The 27,396-nt window shown below is 40.8% G+C and overlaps 2 gene segments (V, D, J or C); both read right to left on the bottom strand.

Moving 5' to 3' along the window:
• Positions 1-3,921: 3,921 nt before the first annotated feature.
• Positions 3,922-4,421, bottom strand: LOC132656311 (T-cell receptor alpha chain V region PHDS58-like). The segment is given in 2 exon segments: positions 3,922-4,250; positions 4,376-4,421. Coding segments are annotated over 2 exon segments (375 nt in total).
• A 17,281-nt stretch (positions 4,422-21,702) lies between these two features.
• LOC132656312 (T cell receptor alpha variable 9-2-like) lies at positions 21,703-27,121 on the bottom strand. The segment is given in 4 exon segments: positions 21,703-21,732; positions 23,334-23,614; positions 26,609-26,896; positions 27,008-27,121. Coding segments are annotated over 4 exon segments (645 nt in total).
• Positions 27,122-27,396: the final 275 nt, after the last annotated feature.

Here is a 27,396-nt window from a genome sequence, read left to right on the forward strand (position 1 = left end):
TGTTGGGTAGACACACCGCATACACATGTGGGCAATGTGTGAACCTTGGAAGATTGTTGACCTATATTCTCAGAAGTCAATGACAGTGTGCTGTTCTTGGCTCTTTTATTTTGCCTACGACACCTGTAGCTATGGGATGGTATTTCTGTAATTCTGAATAGTAGTTGTGACAGGTTTAATTGCACCTTGTGTGTTGTATTACCTGGTAATACATTTCCATGTCATTTCTAAGTGTCTCATGTAGCCAGTTTTGTACATGTTGTAATCCACTGGAAAAAAAAAATGACACAAGCAAGGAATGTTAACACATATTTAACCACTACCAAATTACTTTTGAGGAAAGAAACAAACTTTCTCAATTGTGTTATCCCCATACTTGGACAAATGGAATAAGCCTAAAAAAATAGCTAAAATATTTATTTAATTAATACATGAATGAATGTTATATTGTTAAAGGAATGCCACTACTTAAAATACCAATTTTTTTTCACATTAGAAACATTCATCATTAGAAACTAAGTCTAATAAAATTTTGCAAAGAAAAACGACAATTTTCTATTACATATATATAATTTATTTTTAAATAGCATAGGTATTATTTACTGATACAGCACTTAGCTTATCATGCATGAGGCCTTAGGGTCAGTCTCCATCACTTCAAGAATAATAATAATAGCAGTATAGATTTTAGTATGTTTATCCTATATTATATGGCTAATATCCACTTCTAAGTGACCATATACCATGTTCTTCTTTCTGCCTTCAGGTTGCAAACAACAAGAAGTCCCTAGGGAAGATGTTCAGTCCTCACTCAGAAGGACAAATGTGATCGATATTGGAAGCAGAAGAAGACAGGGAACAGGAGAGGAGCTTACCACAGAGGGCCTCTGAAAGACTACTGATTGAAATAACGAAGCAGAGGTGAGACACGTACCCAAATTTTGAGCAAAGTGCATGAAATTTTATGAAAGAAGGGGGAGATAGAAAGAACTGGAGGGGACAGGAGCTCCAAACCATAGGCTGAGTCTCCAAGTGGGTTCCCTAGTAAGGGGAGCAGGGGCTTTGTCTGGCATGAACTCAATGACAGTCTCTCTGATCACCTACCCCTGGAGGTGGTGAAGCCTTGCAAGGCCACGGAGGAAGATAATGCAACCAGTCCTGATGAGACCTGATAGGCTAGGGTCAAATAGAAGTGGAGGATGACCTCCCCTATCAGTGGACTAGGAGAGGAGCATAATGGGAGAAGAGGGAAGGAGGGTGGGATTGGGAGGAGATGAGGGAGGGGGCGACAACAGTGATACAAATTAAATAAACTTTAATAAATCATAATTTTTAAAAGATAAAAAAAATAATAAACACTATGGTCTTTTTCCATGATAATGGTCTCTATAGGTTCAAGAATGCTTGGTTCCCAGCTGATAAAACTGGGTAGAGTTACTAGGCATGGTCTGTTTTGAGGTTTGAAAAGATTTGAGAAATTTCAAGTGTCACTTTCCCTGCCTTGTGCTGTGTCTCAAGATGTATGGTCTCGGGGCTGCTCCAGTACCATGCACCCCTGCCTGCTGCCATGCTCCCTACCATGAAACTCATGGTAGGGACTCAACTGTCTGAAACTGTAAGGCCCAAATGAACTTTTTTCTATATGTTGTCTAGGCCATGGTGTCTCTTCACAGAAATATAAATTTAACTAAGAATAACCCGTATAACTCACATTATAAGAGAAATATGGAAATTGTAAATACTTAAAAATAATCCTAGTGGCTTTTGAAATGTAACAGTATCAGTGCCTGATTGTGGCATGCTTCTTCTAAGTCTGGGTGGTCTGTTTGGTCATGTTCCCTCATAGCTGTGCACTTGACTTGGGAGGAGAGGTGGCAAGGGCTGATACAGGCAGACTGAACTGTGCAGAGGGCTGAAGATGACTGCTAGTGACCTATTGATCTTTGTGAACCTGACTTCTGATTGAGACTGCCATTACTTCTGCTGGCACTGCCCTGACCAAAGGCCCTTTGAAAGTGACACATTGTTTCTTCTTGAATTAAGATGATTCATAGCAGTTCAAAACTTTGAAATAGGTTATTACAAAGTTTCCGTGCTTTCAAATTATTTTAGTGAAAACATCAACCTTGGCAATCATGCTTACAATGAGTTATTATTGGCATATATTTTAAAAACACAGAGCTGCACACTGGCTTTTGTTGTTGATGGTGATGGTGGTGGTGGTTTGGTTTGGATTGGTTTGGTTTTTCATGACAGGGTTTCTCTGTGGAGCCTTCGCTATCCTGAACTCACTTTGCAGATCAGCCTGGTCTTGAACTTATAGAGATCTACCTGCTCCTGCCTCTCTGCGTGCTGGGATTAAAGCCATGCGCCACCGTGCCAGGATACACTGCACACTGTTAACAAACACATATACATTACAAATGCAAAATACAAACTAGGGAAGCAAAGTTTGTAATCTTTGTTGTCAGATAATGAAAGAGAGTAACACTGAGAAGAAAAGCAAGAGCAATGACAACATTATTGGTAAATATTTGAATTTTTAATTGAAGCTTTATATTTGAGCAAAAGTATATTTATTTAGAAAATAAACTTAAAGGATGTTGTAATTTGTTCAAATAGCATATATAACTGCCTAAAGCTTTGAGGTTTTCCACTTCCTCATTTGTAGATTTACAAAACTTTTGCCACACTTATAGAAGAATAAATAATACTGTATTGGTCACATATGATCTCATGCTCAGCTGTACAAACAAAATCCCTATAAGGTTAGAGCTGTCCTTGCTCTGGCCCCAGCGATCCCCAGAAAGGAAAAGTTTTGGTGAGAGAGGCTGCTTCCAAAGACAGTCTGTCTCAAATGAGCAGACGACACCAGGACTGAGAGGCTGCACACCTGTACCTGGCCCCTTGCAACTGCACACGATTCTCATCACAATCCCCTTTGGAACTACAAGTATTTCCCTCTTTCATTGCAGACCGCCATTACCCACAAAAGAGTGTCCTTCACTGTTTGAAATCATCTCATCTGCTGAGGTCATACTCTAGTCACTTGCCTCCTATCTATTTGCTCTGTGTTCTTACGTCTGCTGGAGTAAGGATGGTGTCCTACTTCCCTATCCAATTGCTATGACAAATGAGTCTGAAAAAGATCACTTAGAAGGAAGAGAATTTATGTAACCTAACAATTCTGGGTTACAGTCCATCTTAGAATGGAAGTCACAGCAACAGAAGCTTGGAAGAGCTTGTCACATCCCTCCATTATCAAGAACAAAGAGCATAGGATGTTGGCATGGCATGCTCTGCTCATTGTCTCCATTTCGTTCAGTGCCCAGGGCCCAAACTCGGAATGGTGCTGCCCAAGTTCAGGCAGTGTCTTCCCACAGTGGTCATTGTAATCTGACACAGACATGTTCACACCCCAACCTGATCCACATAAGTCCTTGCTGAGATGCTACACTGTGATTCTACACTGAGTCAAGGGGACCAAATCAACCATCACAGGTGGAGAGTGTCTCTGAGGCTCCTGAGGCATCGAGTGCAAGCAGTTACCCTTCCTGACACTAGCCTGACGCTGAGGAACACCTCTCCCTCTGGTCCACACTATGGAAACACCCATTGCAGTCATTCTCAGGAGGAACTGACTTGTACCTTCAAGTCTCATGGAGATAATCTGTCAGTAGAAAAAACAGTCTACAAAACAGCCATTAAGGAAGCAATCGTGTCTCAGGAATCATTTAGTGCTTTTTACCCTGCTATGTCACTTTTCCTTGGAGCAATGACCAAATGCCAGTATACCCCAGATACAGAGAAAAATAACAATTCCAGAGAAGTCCAACTTGGAAAGCCAGGGAGGTTATTTGAATTCCTTACAGGAGTGTGGATGATTTAATATCACTCAGCTGTGGTATCTTCACCAGGTTCTTAGAGGTTTGTGCTCAGCTCCCCCTGCAGCCACAGATACTGTGCGCTGAGAGCACAGAAGTACACAGCCGAGTCGCTCCAGTGCACAGGGGCTTTCCTCAGGTTGAAGGAAGAGTCCTTCTTGCTAAACTCAGCCTCAAAACCGTTCATGCCGTGAACCACTGAGTCTCCTGAGTAGTACCTGAGGAGAAGCTGGGGGCCGCGGCCACGGTGCTGGATGTACCAGAAGAGGTAAGGGGCTCCAACATACGAGCATTTCAGCTCCAACGACTCCCCTTCAAAGACAGTGACTTGGGCATCAGACTGGGTAACTGACTGTGTTTGGACAGCTCCTGAGAAATCAATGATAAATCGGCAAATGTGATGAGGACTTTATGATGAAAAATTATCTTCCTGAAGTTTAAGTAAGAAAAACAGCGAATTGTGTGCATCTACAAACAATAATTATACTCACCCAGGAAAAACTGTATCCCCAGGAAGGCGGTGAGGACCCAGAGCATGGCTTATTACAGGAAACACCGCTGATGCCTGTATGAAAAAGCATGGTTCAAGCAGGATAGTGGCTGCGGTTCCCAGTTTTTGGGGACAGGTGGCGCAAGGTTGACAAAACAGCTTCCTTGTTTAGGTGAAATTCTTAAGAAAAAGAAAAACCAGAAGATGTGTTCCTGGTCCTGACTTTCTGGACTCTTGAGTGTCTTCAATTGGCAGGTACTCTGCAAGATGCAGGGGAAGACTGAGTTGAAAGTTAAGATCAGAAATGAAGACCTCTAGTCTGTGCAATGTCACCCTCTCTCGGCCAGTGCAGGATGATGACTTTCCCCCTCTTTTTCTTTTCTTTTTTTTTCACCATTTTTTTTTATTAATTTAATCTCCTTAAAGCCTGATCTCAGCTCCCTTTCCTCCCAGTCCTGCCTTCACACTCCCTGCCCCCAATCCCTGCCCCCACTCTCCCCTCTTGTTTTTCTCAAAGAAGGTGAGGGCCCCCAAGTCTTATCAACCCACCCAGGCACCTCAAGTCACAGAGGGACTAAATGCATTCTCTCCCACTGGGGCCTAAAAAGGCAGCCAAACTAGGGCAAAGGCATCCAGTGGTAGGCAACAGAGTCAGAGACAGCCCCTGCTCCCATTGTTAGGGGACACACAGATGAAGACTTTTTGAAACAAAATAGGGCATTATTTCTGTCTAGAGTGCAATTTGTGTTTCTAAACTAATCTATATTGTGTCAAATCCTAACCTAAAGAAAAACAAGCTGTGTATAATGGAAGGATAATTTTCTTTAGGAAAAAAAATGATCATATGATGAAGCCATTAAATTTGGGGCTCATTGGGTATAAAAGCAGTAAGCTGCAAGAGCCTGTCACATAGTCAAAACCCAGAGACTGAAGCTTTAAGCTGTGCTTTTTTTCAATGTGGGCAGCCAGAGAAAATTCTGCCTTCCCCACCATTTTCTCATTAGCATTTTTGTAGAGAACCAGAACAAAGGAAATCAGTTTGACATTCAGTCTTATCCCATCTATGGCCAGATTGCTCTTAGATCTAAGGTTCTCTCTCTCTCTTTCTCTCTCTCCCTTTGTGTGTGTATGTGTCTCTCTCTCTCTCTGTATCTCTTTGATGTGTGTGTCTCTCTCTCTGTCTCTCTCTGTGTGTGTGTGTGCCTGTGTGTGTGCCTGTGTGTGCATGTGTGTGTGTGTATGCACGTGCTTGACTCTCTCCCATTCTCAGTGTATTGGGGAGGATTTACAGAAACAAGGCCAATATGACAGAGTCTTGTAAGCCTTCTCAACTCTAATGCTCTCTCTCCCACCATCTCTCCCACTTTTTCCTCACCTCCACACACCCAACCCTTGTTTAACTTACAACAAACAATTCATTAGTGGTGTTTGCCTGCAGATTCCTTCTTACAGAATGAAGGCCACAAATGCTCTTACAATTCAGATGCAGTGCTCTCTCACTATGCCCCTATCATAGCCATTACTTATGCAGAAACATTCAAGTTAATCTTCTTAGGCTGGCCTTTATAAGCCTTTGGGGGCAGTGAGCATCCGATCAAGGAAAGTTCTGGTAGATATAAAGATAGTTACATTGATGCAAGGGCCTGTGGGACATGCATGTAATATAGTAGTCTAACATGTGAACCCTTGCCTCAGAATTAAACAAACGTATCTATTTTAATCAGACTTGTGAAGACCCAGTGGCTTTAGATAAGCAATAATGATAACACAATACTGAGAAGAGACAGCAAAATGCTAGTATCAATTTTTCTGGCCAGTTTGGGGATGATTCACCATCAAAGAAACAAGAGACTGATGAAGCTTCTTATAACACACACACACACACACACACACACACACACACACACACACACACACAGACCTTGAGAGGTTTTAGAATTAAGAAATGAGTAAAAGAAGATTTGCAAGAGCCATGGACTCCTTAGGGGAGCACCAATGAAGCAGAGTCCAGAGAAATAGAAACTGTTAGTATTTTAGAACACAACCTGCTTCTGGGTTACCTAGCAACTTATGATGTCTTCATGTGTCACTGGCCAGGTGGCCACACCTGGAAGGTTTGGTTACCTTGCCCCTTAAAGGGACAACCCAACATGCGGTTGCTCTCTTACTCCTCTCTCTTACTCTCTCTCTCTCTCTCTCTCTCTCTCTCTCTCTCTCTCTCTCAGCACCCCTCCCCTTTCTCTCTCTTTCCCCATCATGTCCTGTTCTCCCTTCCCTCCATACCCACCTAATAAACCTCTTGCATCAGTAGACAGACTCATCTTTTAATAATCTAACATTGGTGCGTGGCTGGGAAAGGGTCTCCCTGGCTTTGCTAGGACCCCTTTTGGACTCCTTTAATCTAATAGGGCCATGAATGGTTGCAACCTATTTTCTCTGCTCTATACCTAAAAACTTCCACTTTTCTCTCAACTGCCCTCATGCTTGTGCAAGGCTGCGCTGCTCTCTCTGCCATCCCTGGTTTCCCGGGCTGCCTCCACTCTCCCCAGGCTTGGATCCCTGTGCATAGGACCCAGCTGTCTGCTGCAGCTGCCTGAGACATGGTGGCTGTTTCTGGACCCTTTGGCCCCAGCAGAGTAGCGTGTTTGGCAGTGATGGTAAGAGCTATGCCCGGGTCCTCTGTGCGGAGAACCAAAGGGACCCTGTGTGTTGCTATTCCTGTGCCGAACTTGGCAAGCCTAAGGAACCATGCGTTGCTATCCCAGTGCCAAACTCCCACCACACCATGGTAATAGCCCTGCCCCGGCAAGTGCTCCGAGCCTCAGCATAAAAAAATAAGCTTGCAAAACTTGACACGCTGATTTAGGTAAGAAATTTCTAAAAAACCAATGTAGCCGCAGAGATTTTAAAATTTCCCACGACATCTCTGAAGCCATATTGGTTTGGGGAGGAAATGGTCAGAAACATAGCCTCATCATAGACTTTCACATGGGTGTGTTTCCAACATTTTGAGTTCAGGCAACGGGGCTCCGCCTTTCCATGAGCTTGCCCCTCCCCCACCAAGCTGCTTTCCTTTTGCTCCTGGCTCCATCCTTTCTTCTAAGAGGCTATTTAGTGCCCAAGTGGGTTACATAGTAATGGGAACAGGGACTGCCTCTGACATAATCTGATTGGCCTGCTCTTTGATCACTTCCCCCTGAGGGGGGAGCAGCCTTACCAGGCCACAAAAGATGACAATGCAGCCACTCCTGATGTGATTTGATAGACTAAGATCAGAAGGAAGGAGAGGAGGACCTCCCCTATCAGTGGACTTGGGAGGGGCTTGCGTGAAGAAGGGGTAGGGAGGGTGGGACTGGGAGGGGAGGAGGGAGGGGCTTATGGGGGGATACAAAGTGAATAAAGTGTAAGTAATAATAAATAAATAAATAAAAATTTTAAAAAAGAGGCTATTTCCAAGCTTTTTTTCTTCCTGATTTCGGAACACTCTACTCTTATATTTTAAAATGCTTTAAATTCTTAATTTAATGCTTTATATAATTTTCTCATTAGGTTTACATTTATAAGTCTTAATCACAATTAACTGTTTATTTTATCTTTTAAACTAGGCTACAACGACAAGCCTCATTTTAAATTGGTATGGACTTTTATAAAAATTCAAAGTTACATTTTACTATCTATGATTCAACCCTGCTTCAAAAGAAATTTTATATAATAATAAAAAAATTCAAGGTTATAAATGTCTATTCAAATTAAGTTGGTTATTACAAATTATTACAAGCTGCAGCTTGGGCTCACACCCCCTACCACCAAAGTGGTGAGAGCAGAGAGCCCCATGCTCAGGTTAGGTGGGTGATTTAAAGATTCTGATCCCTCCCAGCATGTCCAAAGCAGGGGTGATTCCTGCCTGGCAAGCATGTATTGGTCAAAACGCAAAAGAGATGTTGTATTTTGAATTAATTAGCTATAGGAAAATCCCCAAACCATTATGATCTGGTGTCCCTCCCTAGGTGGATGGGCCAATGTTCTAATAACTTTATCTCTAATGGGCAGGAAAAGCATGCAGTAAGACTAGTTCTTCCCCTCAGGGAATTAAGGCTGGACATATCTCCACCCAGCTAGCCTTAGTTCAGGCCTGTGCTTTAAACTTTAAAATAATAGCCACTGATTTTTAATCTTTTGGTCTCTCAGGTACTAGAATGGTAAACAATTTTTTTCTATGTTTTCATTTTTCAGTCTGTCTTGTCAGTGAAAAGGGTTTTGTTTTGTTTTGTTGCTTTGTTTTGTTTTTAAAGAACTGTGTATTGCCTGGTGGTATTAACTAACTTCATGGTTCTTCTCTTTTGATTGAAATGTTTTCCTGCTTCTATTTAATGTAATTATTTTAAGTTGTAGATTGAAACAAAAGAAACTCTGATATTGTATTGCTTTTGAAGGATTTTGTTATTGTTGTTTTGCTTTCTCTTTTACTCTTTATGCCAATATTTCTCTATTTCTGAGTTTTGGGTGTTGTGTGAGATTATAATTCAGAAAATTTTAGTATCACCATTTTTGTTATTATACAAAACCTCAATGCCATATGGGATACACCCTCTCTGTAAGTTCTTGGTCAAGAAGGACCCAGAGGTCCCCTAAATATTGAAATCTACCCCAGTTCTATAGTGTCAAACTCTCTATCACACCACATCCCTGGGAGGAGGTGCTAAAACCTTAAGGAACTCCAAAGAGAATGCACATAAAAAGTCTAGAATAATAACTCCTCATCTTGGGCATTCAATATGATGTACTTGACATATAAAGTAAAAAAGACACATGAAATTGAAGTGAAATTGATTCATAAACTAAGTTCATAATATTCTTCTGTGGTGTACTTTTCCATTTACATAGCATATTTCACAGAGCACCATAGAGACTCCTGGCCTAATAAATATCTTACTTGAGAAATTACTGTATTGATTGGGATACTGGGAGGTACTATAAATAAAATAAAGAAAACCTTCTGCTGTATAAACATCCTTAAATGACACATTTACTCCCTCTACACTCACTTCCACTCCTCATAATATTTCTACAATGCAGTGAGGGACATAGCTGCAGACACACTTTCATTTACCAGGAAGAGAAGGAAAAGTTAAAAGTTCTCCCACCAGCATAGCAATGCCAAGTATGGTTTCCAAACATAGCACTAACCCCCCATCCCTGTGAATTTATTTCAAATCAAGCTCAAGCAGACCTGGGAAAGAAACAGATAGAAGAGCCTGTCCTCCTGATTTTTTTCTGGCATTAGTGCTACAACAGGAATTTGACTTCAGTTTAGCGCTGGACTCCCTTATTGCACTAGGCTTTCTCATAATTTAGCACATGAAGACTGTAGGGCAGCAATGGGGGCAGTATAACCAGCATAAATATTTTAGCTGGACACCAGATGGCGCTGCTTCAATGATACACTACCGCCCCCTCCATGGAGAGCATTGAGAGACTGATTTTCAATAAAGAAAAACAGATTCAGACATTCTCACACTGTGGTGAGCCTTGTCTGAATGCATATAGGATGGTACTGTAAATCTCACCAAAACTCTATGGCTGGGAGATCATACACCTTATGGATAAACCCATTCTTTTCCTACATAAACATAGTATCAAATTACATTTTACACATGAATCTCATAAAAAAAGGAGGGAAATTGTGAACTTATAATGTATATTATTAATCAAGGTGACAGAAGCTAAAAAAAATGTTCTCTGTCATATGACCATCATAGACAGAAGCTACAAAACATGTTCTCTGTCATATGATGATCATAGACAGGTATGTATGTATAAACATGCAAACTTAAGTACAGACCTCAACAGAGAAGCTTCTCTATGTAATGGAGAACCATTCATGAAGAAACTCAAAACTGGACAAAACACAGAGAAATAATCTCTGTGGATTGCATAATCATAAACGGTTCATCTATAACAGACACCACACACACACACACACACACAAACCTCAATACCCTTCTTGGAAGAGAGAGTGGAACATGTGAAAATAATGGCTTCTGGACTTGACAAAACTATTGTTCTTGTGAACTCACAACATCTGCACTTGCCTGCACAAGACCTGCACAATATCAAGCCAGCATTCCAACATGGATGGGAGAGATTCAGGACTCCCATGACTAGCTATGGAATTGTTGACAGTTGATGACTGTTAGAAGAAGGAGAACACTGTTCTTTGTTTCTCTCTCTCTCTCTCTCTCTCTCTCTCTCTCTCTCTCTCTTATTGTTTTTTTTTATTTCAGCCAAGATTTCTGTCTGTACCCTTACTTGTGTTGGACTTGCTTTGCAGAGCAGGCTGGCTTTGAACTCACAGTGACTAGCCTGCCTCTGACACCCTGAGTGCTAGGATTAAAGGCATACATCACCATATCTAGATATGAATCAGTTTTCTTTTGGGGGCAGAACCTGGTGGGTTTTTCCTGTTCCAGGTGGTGCCATGTCCACTTATAAATGGGCAGCAGTAATTGGACTTAGACGGTTTCTTAAAAGAGAAAGTTGGGAGATGGGAGGGTCTGATAAATATGGGAGGGGTGGGCAGGTTACTTAAATCAGATGGTGACTGAGTAGATAACTCATTACCTCACACATGGTAACATCAATATATCAACTTCTGTCCTAGTGAGACCCTTTCTTTCCCAATATGAGGCTCATTTATTTGTTCTTCTATCTATATGGGTTTTCTGAGGAAGCTTCCAGAAAACTTAACTACCACTTTCCCTGCTGGTAGTCACATATTTATCTACCCTGTTTGACTACAGTAACACAGAGGATACTTTAAAAATGCACATGAAACACACAATGAAGTGTCACTATTTTTTTCCTAACCAGTAAGTTTGGAAATGGCTCCATTTTCATATTTTTATTTTATTTTATTTTATTTTATTTTATTTTATTAATTCCACTTTATTCATTTTGTATCCCCCATAAGCCCCTCCCTCCTCCCCTCCCATTCCCACCCTCATTCCCCTTTCTGCATGCATGCCACTCCCCAAGTCCACTGATAGGGGAGGTTGTCCTCTCCTTTCTGATCTTAGTCTATCAGTTCACATCAAAAGTGGCTGCATTGTCCTCTACTGTCGCCTGGTAAGGCTGCTCCCCCCTCAGGGGGAGGTGATCAAAGAGCAGGACAATCAGATTATGTCAGAGGCAGTCCCTCTTCCTATTACTATGTAACCCACTTAGACACTGAACTGCCATGGGCTACATCTGTGCAGGGGTTCTAGGTTATCTCCATGAATAGTCCTTGGTTGGAGTATGAGTCTCTGGGAAGTTCCCTGTGTTCAAATTTTCTTGTTCTGTTGCTCTCCTTGTGGAGACCCTGTCCTCTCCAGCTCTTACTATTTCCCACTTCTTACATAAAATTGCATTCACTTTGCCCAACAGTTGACTATCAGGCTCAGCATCTGCTTTGATAGTCTGTAGGGTAGAGGCTTTCAGAGGCCCTCTGTGGTAGGTTCCTAGTTTGTTTCCTGTTTTCTTCTTCTTCTGATGTCCATCCTCTTTGCCTTTTAGGATGGGGATTGACCGTTTTAGTTAGGGTCCTTTCTCTTGCTAAGTTTCTTTAGATGCACAGATTTTAGTGAGTTTGTCCTATGTTGTATGTCTATATGAGTGAGTATATACCGTGTGTGTCTTTTTGCTTCTGGGACAACTCACTCAGGATGATCCTTTCCAGGTCCCACCATTTACCTGCAAATTTCATGATTTCCTTATTTTCATTGCTGAGTAATATTCCATTGTATAGACGTACCACAGTTTCTGCATCCATTCTTCAGTTGAGGGGCATCTGGGCTGATTCCAGCTTCTGGCTATTACAAATAAAGCTGCTACAAACATGGTTGAGCAAATGTCCTTTTTGTGTACTTGAGCCTCTTTTGGATATATGCCCAGGAGTGGTATGGCTGGATCTTGCGGAAGCACTGTTCCTAGTTGTCTGAGAAAGCGCCAGATTGATTTCCAGAGTGGTTGTACAAGTTTACATTCCCACCAGCAGTGGAGAAGGCTTCCTCTTTCTCCACAACCTCTGCAGCATGTGTTGTCACTTGGGTTTTTGATCTTGGCCATTCTCATGGATGTAAGGTGAAATCTCAGGGTTGTTTTGATTTTCATTTCCCTAATGGCTAATGAGGTTGAGCATTTCTTTAAGTGCTTCTCTGCCATTTGATATTCCTCTCCAGAGAATTCTCTGTTTAGCTCTGTTCCCCATTTTTTAAGTGGATAACTTGGTTTGCTGCTTTTCAGCTTCTTTAGTTCTTTATATATACTGGATATGAGTCCTCTGTCAGATAAAGGGTTGGTGAAGATTCTTTCCCAATCTGTAGGCAGTCGCTTTGTTTTGATGATGGTGTCCTTTGCTTTGGAGAAGCTTTTCAGTTTCATGAGGTCCTATTTATTGATTGTTGGTCTTAGAGCCTGTGCTGTTGGTGTTCTGTTCAGGAAGTTTTCTCCTGTACCAATGAGTTCTACTGTATTCCCCATTTTTTTATCTAGCCGATTTAATGTGTCTGGTTTTATGTCGAGGTTTTTGATCCACTTGGACTTCAGTTGTGTGCAGGGTGATAAGTATGGATCTATTTTCATTTTTCTACATGTAGACATCCAGTTGGACCAGCAACATTTGTTGAAGATGCTATCTTTTTTCCACTGTATGGTTTTGGCATCTTTGTCAAAGATCAGGTGTCCATAAGTGTGTGGGTTTATTTCTGGGTCCTCTGTTCCGTTCCAATGATCCACCATTTTGTTTCTATGCCAGTACCATGCAGTTTTTAAAACTATTGCTCTACAGTACAACTTAAGATCCCGGATGGAGATACCTCCAGAAAATCTTTTATTGTAGAGGACTGTTTTAGCAATTCTGGGTTTCTTGTTATTCCATATGAAGTTGAGAATTTTTCTTTCCAGGTCTGTAAAGAATTGTGTTGGTAATTTGATGAGAATTGGATTGAATCTGTAGATTGCTTTTGGTAAGATGGCCATTTTTACTATGTTAATCCTGTCAAGCCATCAGCATGGGAGATCATTCCATCTTCTGATATCTTCTTCTAATTCTTTCTTCAAAGAATTGAAATTTTTTTCACAGAAGTCTTTGACTTCCTTGGATAGGTTTACTCCAAGGTACCTTATGTCATTTGTGGCTATTGTGAAGGGTGTTGTTTCCCTAATTTCTTTCTCAGCCCTTTTGTCTTTTGTATACAGGAGGACTACTGATTTTTTTGAGTTAATTTTGTATCCGGCCACTTTGCTGAAGGTGTTTATCAGCTGTAGGAGTTCCCTGGTAGAGTTTTTGGGGTCACTCACGTATACTATCATATCATCTGCAAATAGTGATAATTTGACTTTTTCCTTTCCAATTTGTATCCCCTTGATCTCCTTCAACTGTCTTATTGCTCTAGCAAGGACTTCCAGCACTATGTTGAAGAGATATGGAGAGAGTGGGCAACCTTGACTTTTCCCTGATTTTAGTGGGATTGCTTTAAGTTTCTCTCCATTCAGTTTGATGTTGGCTATAGGCTTGCTGTATATCGCCTTTACTATATTTAGATATGAGCCTTGTATCCCTGATCTCTCCAATACTTTAAACATGAATGGATGTTGGATTTTGTCAAATGCTTTTTCAGCATCTAGGGAGATTATCATGTGGTTTTTTTCTTTCAGTTTGTTAATATGGTGGATCACATTGATGGATTTCCGTATATTGAACCACACCTGCATACCTGGGATGAAGCCTACTTGGTCATGGTGGATGATATCTTTGATGTGTTCTTGTATTCGGTTTGTGAGTATTTTGTTGAGTATTTTTATATCAATGTTTATAAGGAAGATTGGTCTGAAGTTCTCTTTTTTTGTTTGGTCTTTGTGAGGTTTAGGTACCAAGGAGACTGTGGCTTCATAGAATGAGTTTGGTAATGTTCCTTCTGTTTCTATTTTGTGGAATAGTTTGAAGAGAATTGGTGTTAGCTCTTCTTTGAAGGTCTGGTAGAATTCTGTGCTGATACTATCAGGTCCTGGGCTTTCTTTGGATGGGAGACTTTCGATGACTGCTTCTATTTTTTTGGGTGATATACAACTATTTAATTGATTTACCTGGTCCTGATTTAGCTTTGGTAAGTGGAATCGATCAAGAAAATTGTCCATTTCATTTAAATTTTCAAATTTTGTTGTGTATAGACTTTTGAAGTAAGTCCTAATTATTGTTTGAATTTCATCAGTGTCTGTAGTTATGTCCCCCTTTTCATTTCTGATTTTGTTTACTTGGATGGTGTCTCTCTGCCTTTTAGTTAGCTTGGCTAAGGGTTTGTCTATCCTGTTGATTTTCCTCAAAGAACCAGCTTTTGATTTCATTGATTCTTTGAATTGTTTTATTTGTTTCCAATTGATTGATTTCAGCCCTGAGTTTGATTATTTCCAGGCATCTACTTCTTTTTGGTGTGTCTGCTTCTTCTTTTTCTAGGGTTTTTAAGTGAGCCATTAAGTTGCTTGAATGCGCTGTCTCAAATTTCTTCTTGAAGGCACTTAGTGCTGTGAACTTTCCTCTTAGCACTGCCTTCATTGTGTCCCACAAGTTTGGGTATGTTGTGTCTTCATTTTCATTGAGTTCTAGGAAGATTTTAATTTCTTTCTTTATTTCTTCCCTGACCCAGCTGTCTTTTAGTAGCAAGTTGTTCAGTTTCCATGTATGTGTAGGCTTTTTGCTATTTCTGTTGTTATTGAGGTCCAGCTTTATTCCATGGTGATCAGACAGGATACAAGGGATTATTTCAATCTTCTTGTATCTCTTGAGGCTTGCTTTGTGACCAACTATGAGGTCTATTGGAGAAGGTTCCATGAGGTCCTGTGAAGAACGTAAATTCTTTTGTGTTTGGGTATAAGGTTCTGTAAATGTCTGTTAGGTCCATTTGATTCATGACCTCTGTTAGAGATATTGTTTCTTTGTTTAATTTCTGTTTAGTTTTCCTGTCCTTTGTTGAGAGTGGGATGTTGAAATCTCCCACTATTAGTGTGTGGGGATCCATGTGTGGTTTAAATTTTATCAATGTTTCTTTCACAAATGTGGGGGCCCTCGTATTTGGGGCATAGATGTTCAGGATTGTGATGTCTTCCTGGTAGAATTTTCCCTTGATGAGTATGAAGTGTTCTTCCCCATCTCTTTTGATTAATTTTGGTTGAAAGTCTATTTTATCAGATATTAGAATGGCTACTCTTGCTTGCTTCTTGCATCCATTTGCTTGGAAAGCCGTCCTCCATCCCTTTACCCTCAGGTAATGTCTATCTTTGTGACTTAGGTGTGTTTCTTGTATACTACAGATTGCTGGGTTTTGTTTACATATCCATTTTGTTAGTCTGTGTCTTTTTATTGGAGAATTAAGTCCATTGATATTGAGAGAAATTAATGACCAGTGGCTGTTAAATCCTTTGACTTTGATGTTGCCTGTTGCCATAAGGTTGTGTGCTTTGTGTGCTTCGTTGCTTTTTTTTTTTTTTTTTTTTTTTTTTTTTTACTGTAGTGGGGTTATTTATTTCCTGTGTTTTCTTGAATGTAGCTAGTTTTCTTGGGTTGTATTTTCCCTTCTAGTGGCTTCTGTAATGGTGGATTTGTTTGTAGGTATTGTTGAAATTTGTTTTTGTCGTTGAATATCTTGCTTTATCCGTCTATGAGGACTGAGAGTTTTGCAGGATATAGTAGCCTGGGCTGACATCTGTGTTCTCTTAGGGTCTGCATGATATCTGTCCAGGCCCTTCTCGCTTTCATAGTCTCTGTTGAAAAGTCAGGTGTGATTCTAATGGGTTTGCCATTATATGTTACTTGGCCTTTTTCTCTTGCAGCTTTTAGTATTTTTTCTTTGTTCTGTATACTTACAGTTTTGATTATCATGTGGCGGGAGGATTTTCTTTTCTGGTCTAATTTATTGGGTGTTCTATAGGCCTCTTGTATTCTTATTGGCCTCTCCTTTAAGTTGGGGAAATTTTCTTCAATGATTTTGTTGAAGATTTTTCTGGGCCTTGGTGCAAGGAATCTTCTTTTTCCTCTATTCCTATTTTTCTTAGGTTTTGTCTTTTTATGTTGTCTTGAATTTCTTGGATGGTCTGTGTCAGGAATTTTTTAGATTTAACATTTTCTTTGACATATACATCTATTTCTTCCATTGTATCTTCCACACCTGAGATTCTTTCTTCCATTTCTTGTAGCCTATTGGTTATGCTAACCTCTGTATGTAGTTCCTGCTTTCTTCCCTAAGTTCTTTCTCTCCACAATTTCTTCCATTTGTGTTTTTTTTTTTTTTTTAATTTTTCCAATTCTATCTTCAGGTATTGAGCTATTTTGTTGGTTTCCTTCACATGTCTGACTGTATTTTCCTGTTTTTCCATCAATTCCTTCAGCTGTTTGTTTGAACAATCCACTGTTTCTTTTATTTCATTCAGTGATTTAAGCATTTCCTCTCTAAAGGCCACACACTGTTTGGCTGCACCTTCCTCTATTTCTTTTTGTATTTTATTTGTTTCCTCTGTTATCTTCTTCATGACCATAGATGTTAGGTCATCTCCTAGAATTTCAATTATGCTGGGGTGTCTAGGGCTATTTGCCCCTGGATAACTGGGTTCTGGAGACGCCATATTGCTCTGGCTTTTGTTGGTTGAATTTTTATGCTGTCCTCTACCCATTGGGCTATCTTAGTTGTGTGAATTTAGTTTCTGGTTGTTCCTGGACTCTTGTAGTGGAGAGAATTCCTTTGGCAGGAAGATGGTTTTTCCTGAAGGAAGCTTTCTCAGCTTTTTGGGTATAGTCACTGGATGGCCAGTGTTTTTCAGGAGTTGTTACAGCTCACCTCAGGCATAGAGACCTGGGTGGTAACTGTGGTCCTGATTAGTCAAGAGGGCTCTCCTCTCACCGGGAGAAGTCCTGGAGACAGCTGCCCTCCTTCTGGGTTTCTTGCTGTAAATTTAGTGATCAGCTGCTGTAACCTGTGTGTCCCATGGTTCGGTCGGTTTTGTTAGGGATAAGTGGTTGCCCCTTGGAGCAGTAGCTGGGGCTTGATCTCAGGGTTCCCAGTCTTTTGTAGGTCTGAGGTTGGGGCTCTGTGCCCCAGAACCCAAGAGATAATCTGTGGCGGGTGAGTACTGTTCTCCTGCTGTGAGTAACAGCAGGATATCTGGGGCACAGCAGTTCCTTGGGTTGGGCCAGTCTGTGAGACCTTTTCTGGGGATATACTGGGTTGCCTAAGTCTGTCCCCTTTGCTTCGTTCCTTGTTCTTTGTGAGGGTTTCTCCAGACAGTGACTCTAAGACTCTGGTGTCTTGGGGCACACAGTTCTGTCTGTAAGGAGTAGTTGGTACAAAGCAGGCCTCTGGGCTGGCGGAGCATGTGCCTGCCTGTTAGTCTGCGGGGGCTAGGTTCCCAATATCTCTGTGCTCCCTGCTTGGGCCCAGATCTGTGATGCCTGGGCATACTTGCCTGTTTGCAATCTGTGTTCTGTGTGACTTTCCCCAGGCACAGCCTAGGTGACCCCAGCAGCACAGTTTCTTCCTTCCCTGTGGGGCCATCTCCAGACAGGGGTTCCCAGTCCCTGTTGTACTGGGGCACGCAGCTCTTCCATACTGGTGAGCTGGGCACTTAGCTCTCAGCAGGGAGGGAGCTCAGTTGCAATGGCGGCGGGTACCTGCGGTCAGTGAGACCTTCCAGGGAAATACTGGGTGACCCGTGATCAGACCACAACTTTGCTTCCCCGTGGGGTTTTCTTGCGACTGGGACTCCCAGTCTCAGGCACCCTTGTGCCCACTGATCAGCCTGGGAAAGTGATCCGGACCCGCAGGCTTGCGGCTCCAGCCCAGAGAGCCAAAGCCCGCGTTACCTGGGTTCTCTTCTGGGTTCTGGCTGGGCAGCTGAGAGTTGACCCGACCTATTCCCAAGCCGTTGGAGCCTCCCCTCACCTGGGAAACACGATCGCTGCAGTTTTAGGGCCCAGAGTTCAGTCTCCTGGTCGCTGCAAGGAGAGTGCTGTCCCTCTCAGACACAGTGCTCTCCCGGCGCCGCCATCTTGGCTCCCCCCCCCCATTTTCATATTTTATAGCTTATTTTTCTTACGGCTCCATGAAATTTTATAAATTCTGAAAATTAGCCTTTTCATAAATATGTGTCCCAGAGATGGATACAAGGGCACATCTTTATAGTCCTAGTTACTTAGGAAGAATAAAACCGGAAAACTATGAATCCAGTAGTTTCTGGCTTGCCTAAGCAACATAGAATAAACCCTGTTCTAAAAAAAAAAAAAAAAAAAAAAACTAAAAGCAATCCATCTGAATACATGGCCAGGTCATGTGCCCATGTGGTCAGCATCACTTGTTGCTACTGCCATATGGAGTCTCAGTTCTGCATGTTAAAATGTCTTTAATATTTTAAACAACAAGATCATGTCATGTAATCTAATCATAAGTAATAATTTGGAATCACAACTTTATAATTTTCTGTATTTACATAAATTTATATAGATGTGTTTTATATATATATATGTTACATATGCTTGTTAAAATTCTGAAATATTAGGAGTGGGTTTGAGTGTTAATTGTCTCTCGGTTAGCAGAAATACTCCTCAGCTTTGAAAAAACCCTATGAGAATGAGTGTAATACCCGACACTTGAATTGTGAGGGTGGAGGTTTGCTTTGCTGTTACCTTTGTTAATGTGTAATAAGATTTAAGAAGCTATTTTAATTTTTTCTTTTATTAAATTTTTCTTTGACTTAAATGTGGTCTCCTTTGTAGAAAGTTACCTGAGATGCCAAGAATAATATGTACTTTGTGGCCATTCATTGAAATATTCTATAGACGTCCCATAAGCCATTTTGTCTATGTGAGGTTTATCTCTAAGGCTTCATGGCTAACTTTTTGTGTGGATTATTTACCTATTGGCCAGGATAAGAGTGATGTCACCCACTATTATGCTCCTTATTACATCTGGGTGTGTCTGTTTCTGTCTAGTGTAGTTTTCTTTACAAACTATCACTGGCACATATAATTACAAATGCTCTGTTTTTGCTGGACTGTTCCCTTTGTTCATGTACCTTTGTGCCTTCTGACTGTTTATGGCTTGAAATCTGCTTTTCAGATAATGAGCACAGCTACTTCTGCTTTCTCTTGAGTTCCAACTTCTTAGAATGATATATTTCATCCTTTCACTTTCAGTATGTACATACCTTTGTCAGTGAAGTGAGTTTCTTGAAGACAGCATACTGATAAGTATGTGGTTTTAGGGTGAGCAAAAGTCTTTTAATTGATGAACTTATACCATTTACACTTGGGGTTATTGTGAAGGTATGCCATTTTATTCTTTCTGATTATTTCCATTCCTTTTATTCTTCATCCTTTGCTCATCTTAAAATCTTACTGGTTTACTGAGATAATGTCTTTATTGTTGAGTAATTTGTCTATTCTTTCCAGAAGTCTCAGAATTCTTGAATAATATGAATTCCTCATTTGTATGCAATATTCCTTTAGAATCTCTGAGGTGCAGTTCATGATCTGGAAGATAAGGCTGAATCAATACAAGAGTTGTACCTTTTCCAAGCCCAGCCTCTTCGATGTCATCTTATTTATTCAATTGTTCATGGGCAAAAAAAAAAAAAAAAAGTATTTCATTTAATCCTAAAACAAGCATTGAAATTGTTATCATAGTAGACTCCATAGCAAATGACCCTAAATCAGTTACTTTTCGTGACTGTGATAAAATACTGAAGCAAAAATAAAGTTATGGAAGACTTTATTTTGGCTTAAAGTTCCAGAGGGATAAGAGTCCATCTTGGTGGGAGACAGACAGGACAGTGAGCAGCAGGCATGGCAGCTGGAGCAGGAAGCAGAGAGATCACATCTTCAACCAAGAGCTGGAAGCAGAGAGAGTGTTAGCTGGAAATGGGGTGAGGCTGTAACTCTCAAAGACCAGCCCCAGGGACTAGCTTCATCAGCAAGGCCTCATCTCTGTGTGTTCCCACAGACAGTGCTACCACCTGGGCACCAGGTCTTCAGTGTGTGAGAACATCAGGAGCATTCTCATTAAACCACCATGGACCTCTTAGTAACACAGGCCATACTCAGATTGGAACACTACCCTGGATTCTTGCCAAAATGCCACAAACCCAGAGGTTACACAATACAAAACTGAGCACAGTTTTAAATATTTTTACTGTATATCAATCTTTTACTCTTCCTCAATGCCTTTTCAATATTTTTGAAAATGCCACACAGATACACAATAAAATATTGCATCTACCCCCAGTTTTCCAGTAAAATATACATATATATTTATATTATATAATACATCCTGTATATATTATATAATCATATATCAATATTACATAATATATTTCTATATTAATTAAAGTAAACACAGAAAAGCAGTGAGACAGTTATCTGAGCAAAGAGATAAACTACAAATATATAACATAATTATATATGTATATGGATAGATAGATAGATAGATAGATAGATAGATAGATTTCTCCCTAACAAGCTCCTCTCCAGATTCATGTCCTTTTTTTCCTTATAACCTACTATGTCCATTTAGTGTGTTACCCATATGTCCATTATGGGGCCATACCCTGGAGCATGTGGAACTCACCAGGGGCTATATTTTAATTAAGAATGATTATCCCATGGGGTGGGAGAGATAGATGATTCAGGAGTTAAGTGCACTGGCTGCTTTTCCAAATGACCTATGTTCAATTTCCAGCACCTACATGGAGCTCACATCTATTTGTAACCTTAGTTCCAAGGACAGATATCCTTGCAGGAAAAGGGCCAATGCACATAAAGTAAAATAATGATAATGATAATAGTAATAATAATGAAAAAGATTTACTATATCGCTGTTTATATCTACCTATCATGGTAAAATATATTATCTTTTAAATAAATGCTTTGGAGTGTTTCACATTATTCTTCCACGATCTGGAAATATTCGTTCAGTCTCCACTTCTAAACACTGAGAATGTATAGAAAATCCTGATTCTGTTGCATCCTTTTAGTAAGTAGGTGTGTCTGTGAACACACCTAACCAAATATCCAGTCCCTGCTATCCAGGTTTTCCGTAGACTATAGAAACAGGGTTTTGAGAGACTAAGATAAAGGAAGTACATTACTTTCTCCCAGGGAGATCTGTTATATAACATTTTCATGTATCCATGAATGATAAAATCCAGAGCTACAGCACTGACTTGTGGTATATCTTCAGTGAGCACCCACATGAATATACCAAGTGAGGGGACATTTTCAGCATTTTAAATAGTAATAAATGGAGGTTCTTATGGTGGCACAAGCCTGTAATCCCATACCTTGGGGTGAAACAGAAGGATCAAGAGTTTTAGGCTCCACAACAAAATCTTATCCAAAAATAAATGAATTAATGAAAGTAAAATACAGGAAATCAATGGATTAGACAGTTAACAAATCTAAGAGACAAACTACAAATGAGAGAAAATCTTGCCAGCTACTCAACTGACAGAAGATAAAACCACACATACAAAAAACCTAAACAATAAAAACAATCAATCAAAAAATGGGTTTGGGCACAGAGAATTATCAAAAGAAAAAATGCAAATGGCCAATAATGAAAGCATTGAACATCCTTAGTCATCAGTGAAATTAAGTTAAACTGATTTGAGACTTCATCACATCCCATTCAGAACAGCTATCCTCAAGAAATCAAATGATAACAAATGCTGATGCAGATGTTGAAAACAGGATTTTATTCACCGTTGCTGGAAGCATAGACTGATGTGACACCTGTGATAATAAGCATAAAATGGCCTCAGAAACCTAAAAGAGATAGTGTTATGTGGCCTAACTCTGTAATTTCTTGTTATATAATTGAAGTACTCTATATCTTACTACATAAATACTCACTCAATCCTGTTTATTTCTGCTCTGTTCAAAATTCTTTGGGAATGAAGGTATTCTATGTGTTATCAACAAAACAATGAATAATAACTTGGTGTATATGTATACCTATCTAACAGAAGATAGATAGATACATCTATAGATACATAGGTAGTTGTTAAATAGATACATAGAGATAAATAATAGATAGATAGATAGATACATAGATAGATACATAGACACATAGACAGATGAGTATTGCTCAGAAATATAAAACTATGGAATTGGTATGAAAATGGACACAACTGAAATATACTACAGTGAGTTATTTAGATTTGGAGAGATAAATACATGCAAATCTTAGCTTCTAATTTTTATTTTTGTGTATTCACATGAATATGTGTGTGTGTAGACACCACACAACTAGAAAGCAGCCAATGAGAAGGGACAATTGAAGCATTAAGATAGATGAGTGGGATGTAATAGAACCCATAATATGGAAGTGGAAGCAGGGATACCAGGAGCAAGAAGGACTGAGTGGGAATGGGGAACCGGGAGATGGCAAAGAGGATAAAATGGAAGAAGAGACAATTAGAAGTAAATATGTATGAACCTGACATACAGAAACCTGTGACTTTCTAAGCTGTTTTTAAAAATTAAAAAACAAGAAGGTTTTATTTAAAGCTCTTAAAATCAAGGAAGCTAGAGTGTTGTAGTGGTGATTGTGGTCTTCATAGCACAGCATGTGGTGAGTGTCATGGCCATATATTTGTTTCCAACATTGTTACATAACCATCAGCATGTGAGAAGAGAAAAGTGGAAAATGTTTCAAATGAACCAATAGTTTGCCTTTCTCTTCAGGACTACTTCTTTTCAAAATGTTAAAATACCTTCCCAATCAACCCCAAGCCCTTGCTGCTCCTGCTATTAATTCCCATTGCATATAGAATAGAAACAGAATTTCTCCACTGTGTGGTCTGAGCTCTCTATAAGGCATTTTGTGACCCAGTATGTTTGTGTGCAGGCTGCAGGTGCCGGGGGAGCACTGTGTCCTCACTGCACAGAGGTAGACAGCAGAGTCACTGGGCTGGGAGTCTCTGATGTGCAGGGAAACGTGCAGGCTGCCTTTATTGAGGTGAGCTGTGAATCTGCCTTCCTCCTTGTCACCATTGGAGAAGATGGACATCAGCACCTCGAGGCCTTTCCCAGAATGCTGTCTGTACCACCAGAAGTACACAGAATTACGATCACTGAAAGTGCAGTTGAGAGAAGCCATGGCTCCCTCTGGGACACTGAGGGATTCTGGGATCTGCTCCACCTTCAGCTGGCTACTCACCCCTGTGTAGAAAGACAAAAGTCAGACAAACAGACCTGGAGGAATAGGGATGCTAACACTCCAGAATGCTTTTTCAATAGCCCACCCACCCCTAACTAGAGATTAAAAACAAATGTGTTTTCTACCATTAGCCTGGAGCAGGCAACAACTTTATATACCACACCTGGATCCCAAAGAAATTCCCAAACTTACAGCTTAATTGAAGCCACAGGACCACTAGTGAAACACTCAAGGATTTCATCTCTCCTCCCTCTTCACTTAGGATTCAGATTCTCAACTCTAAACTCATATGGTCACATTCAAATGTTTCCACATCTCTTGCTTCAGGAAACATGAAAAGCCGCTTTGCTAGCTATGAGAAAAGGGACTCGCTTCACCACCTCTGCAGCACCAAGCCTTTCCTGCAGCCCTTTCTCCCCCCCTCCCTCTACTTCCTGCCCTCCCCTTTCTCCCACTTGAGAACTCTACTTAGGATCCCTAAGAAGACACTGCCATCTTGTGGACTTACAATAGCGAGAAAAGAAATAATCAAACTGTAAATTCTTCTAATGTAATTATTAAAAGTAAAGTTCTTGAGAGAACAATTGGCATTTTAAAGAAACGTTTGCCCCCCAAGTGTGGGTGGGGAGTGAGATTGTGTGTGTGTGTGTGTGTGTGTGTGTGTGTGTGTGTGTGTGTGTGTGTACACTCTGCAGATGTTGTCTTCTTTCTCAGTAATAATCAGTGTCACACACAGGCGTTCACCTGCACTGGAAAACCACCTAGACATGAGCCACAGAAATCTGAGTGAGGCTTTTTCACACAGCATAAATCTAACCCTTGTCACTCCCATTCAAATACATCTACAAGCTTTACAGATGGCCTAGACAGGCTGCTTATCTAGGTTAAAGTCTAGAAAGGTCTGGAATTATTCATTTTATTTAGAGCCAGAAACATATTTGTGTGCTTGGTGCAGAACAGATGGAACTGTTTCTAGCAACTCAACAAGAAATAAAACTCGGGAACTTTTTTAGTTTCTCTATTTTTCTTATTCTCTCTTCTTGAATAAAGTCCTTTGATTAGGGATTGATCATGAAAGTTGTAAATATGGTTTCTCTCCCTCTCCCTCTTTTTGACTCTCCCTCCCCTCTCCACTCCTCCCCTTTCTTCCTTATCTCTCTTCTTCCCTAACACTTCTACTTTCTCTCACTCTCCATTCCTAACATAGACATGAAGCCATCTGAACCAGGGGAATGTCTGTGCCAGAGCTGAACTGGGTCCACATAGAACAAGGCAGGAAACAACTGTCCTGCAGGAGTCTGTGAGAGCTCCACAGCCAGCAGAGTAAAGATCTGTGGAGGCATGGAGGTAGTAGGATCAACATAGCCAAGTAGTTGGTTCGTGCTTATGGTCAACTGATACTGTGTTGTGTATTTTCAGGTCACTTGAATTTTGACAAAGGAGCCAAAACCATACAAGGAATAAAGAAAGCATTTTTTTCTTTTTTTTTAAGTTACAGTTTGTTCACTTTGTATCCCAACTCTACCCCCCTCCTCAATCCCCTCCCAATCTCACCCTCCCTCCCTTTTCTACTCTTATACCCCTGCCACAATCCAATGATAGGGGAGGTCCTCCTCCCCTACTATCTGACCCTAGCCTATAATCAGGTCTCATCAGGAGAGTCTAGATCATTTTTCTCTGTGGCCTAGTAAGGCAACCTCTCCAGGGGGAGGTGATCAAAGAGCAGGTAACTGAGTTCATGCTAGTGACTACCCCTGCTCCCCTTACTAGTGAACCCCTGTGGAGACTGAGCTACCCATAAACAACATTTTATCAGGGGTTTAGGTCCTCTCCATGCATGGCCCTTGGGTGATTCATCAGTCTCTACAGGCCCTCCTGGGCCCATATTTTTTTGCTCATTGATTTCTTTAATGAATATATTCACTTTCTCTTTCAAGACCTCTAACTTAGTCATAAAGGGTAATTTGAAATTCTTGTCATGTGCATCAGCTATCTTGTGTTTCGTGGGGCCTACTGGAGTAGGGTTTGGGGGCTTTAATGAAGACATATCATTCTCAGTGTTATTGTTTTTATGCTGGAATCTAAACATCTAGGTTTGTGGTCATTGTAATTCTCTGTGCTGGTGTGTGTTCTTACCTTTGTCAGATGTGCACTCTCTTCTTTGGATTCTATTCTTCTCCTTGGTTCTAAGAACAGGGTGTTGTCTGCTAGGGAATCCTTCTGATATCCTGCCACATGTGGACACTGGATTCCAGACAGAATGTTTCTTTACAGTTGGGTGCTAACACTTAGGCAAAGGGGTGGGCTAAAAGATGTAGGGTGAGGAGATCCATGGTAGGGAAGAGATCAGGGTGTGCCATCAGGATCAGTCTAGTGTTCTGGGAATGTGGACAAATGTATGAGGACCACAGCAGACAGTCTACTACAGGGCTGAGGATGAGACTGGGGATTGGATTTAGAGGAGATGGGGGACATTGAAATTCTGAAGATCATCTGCCTGCTCTGGGTTCCCTTTCTCCTGTCTTTTCTACCTATGTATCTTTATTACAAATCTTCAGGTATACAAAGCCTGTAGCCCTCTGATAACCTGTCTTTCCAATGTATTAGATATACATTATCTAGATAACACCTTTCCTGGCATATGTTGTTCTGTGTGAAGAAAATGACCTGTAGGTAGGTGGAGATGAAGAAAAATGACCACTACATGGTAGCCACAGCTTTCCTGTGAAATCAATCTGACACTCCATGAGTAACCACTGATATTGTAGGGTTTCAGTTTCCCCTATGAAAATCCAGCTGTGATAACATCTTCCTCTTGTTCTGCTCTGACCGTTTGTATAACTTTCACCAACCAGAGAAACTTTGGGGCACACACAGACTGGTGGAAAACAGCATGATCTAAAAGACAGATGATCAGAAGTCAGGTTTTCTTTTCCTTCTCAGGGTTTGTGCTCAACCCCCCCCCCCCCCCCCCGCAGTGTCTGCCACTGTGTCACCCAGAGCACAGTAGTACACAGCCGAGTCTGACTCCTGCACCGAGGCTTTCTGCAAGTGGAAGGAGGTGGTTCCTCTATCATATGTGGCTCCAAACCCTCTGCTGCTTCCCTTCTCGCCAGCTGTGATGACTTTCAGGAGGAGATGTGGGCCTTCTCCAGGATATCGAACATACCAGAAAAGAGTTGGGAACCCTGTGGCTGAGAACATGCAGTTTATAAATAGAAAATTGCCTTCTGAGAGGGTCACTTGACCTTGTTTCTGTGTCACGGAGTCTCCATGGATCCTCCCTGGAGCAAGAACAGGATATCTGTCTTACATTAACAACAAAGCTCATGGATAATTAACTATTTTTCTGACATCATAGGAGAAAAAGTGCAAATGAGAAGTCACTGACTTACCAAGCATGAACAACATCATAGTCACTAAAGCTGGAGGAGGGTTCATCTTCAGTGTCACCCAGCTACTGTTCTTGACTCTTCACACAAAGAAATGATGAAACGACATCAAATGATGAACCTGTGAAGCTTATAATTCACATAGATGATCATCTTGTGTTAGGAAACGCCACCCTCTGGTAGACAGAAATTTAACAACAGTCTCTGGCAATCCTCCTAGAGGCAGAAATGTACTCTCACCATCTACATCAATTGTAGGGCACATGTCAGACTTCAAGAGGCTCTTGACAATGTAAAGAACATAAACAGTGGCCAAGAACATATTGACTGTCATCATTCTGAGAATTATACCTGACATGAAAGTAGAGTACATGTTATAGTAGAACAACTAA

Source organism: Meriones unguiculatus, chromosome 9, assembly GCF_030254825.1.
Source record: "Meriones unguiculatus strain TT.TT164.6M chromosome 9, Bangor_MerUng_6.1, whole genome shotgun sequence".
In the NCBI taxonomy this organism is placed as follows: domain Eukaryota; kingdom Metazoa; phylum Chordata; class Mammalia; order Rodentia; family Muridae; genus Meriones; species Meriones unguiculatus.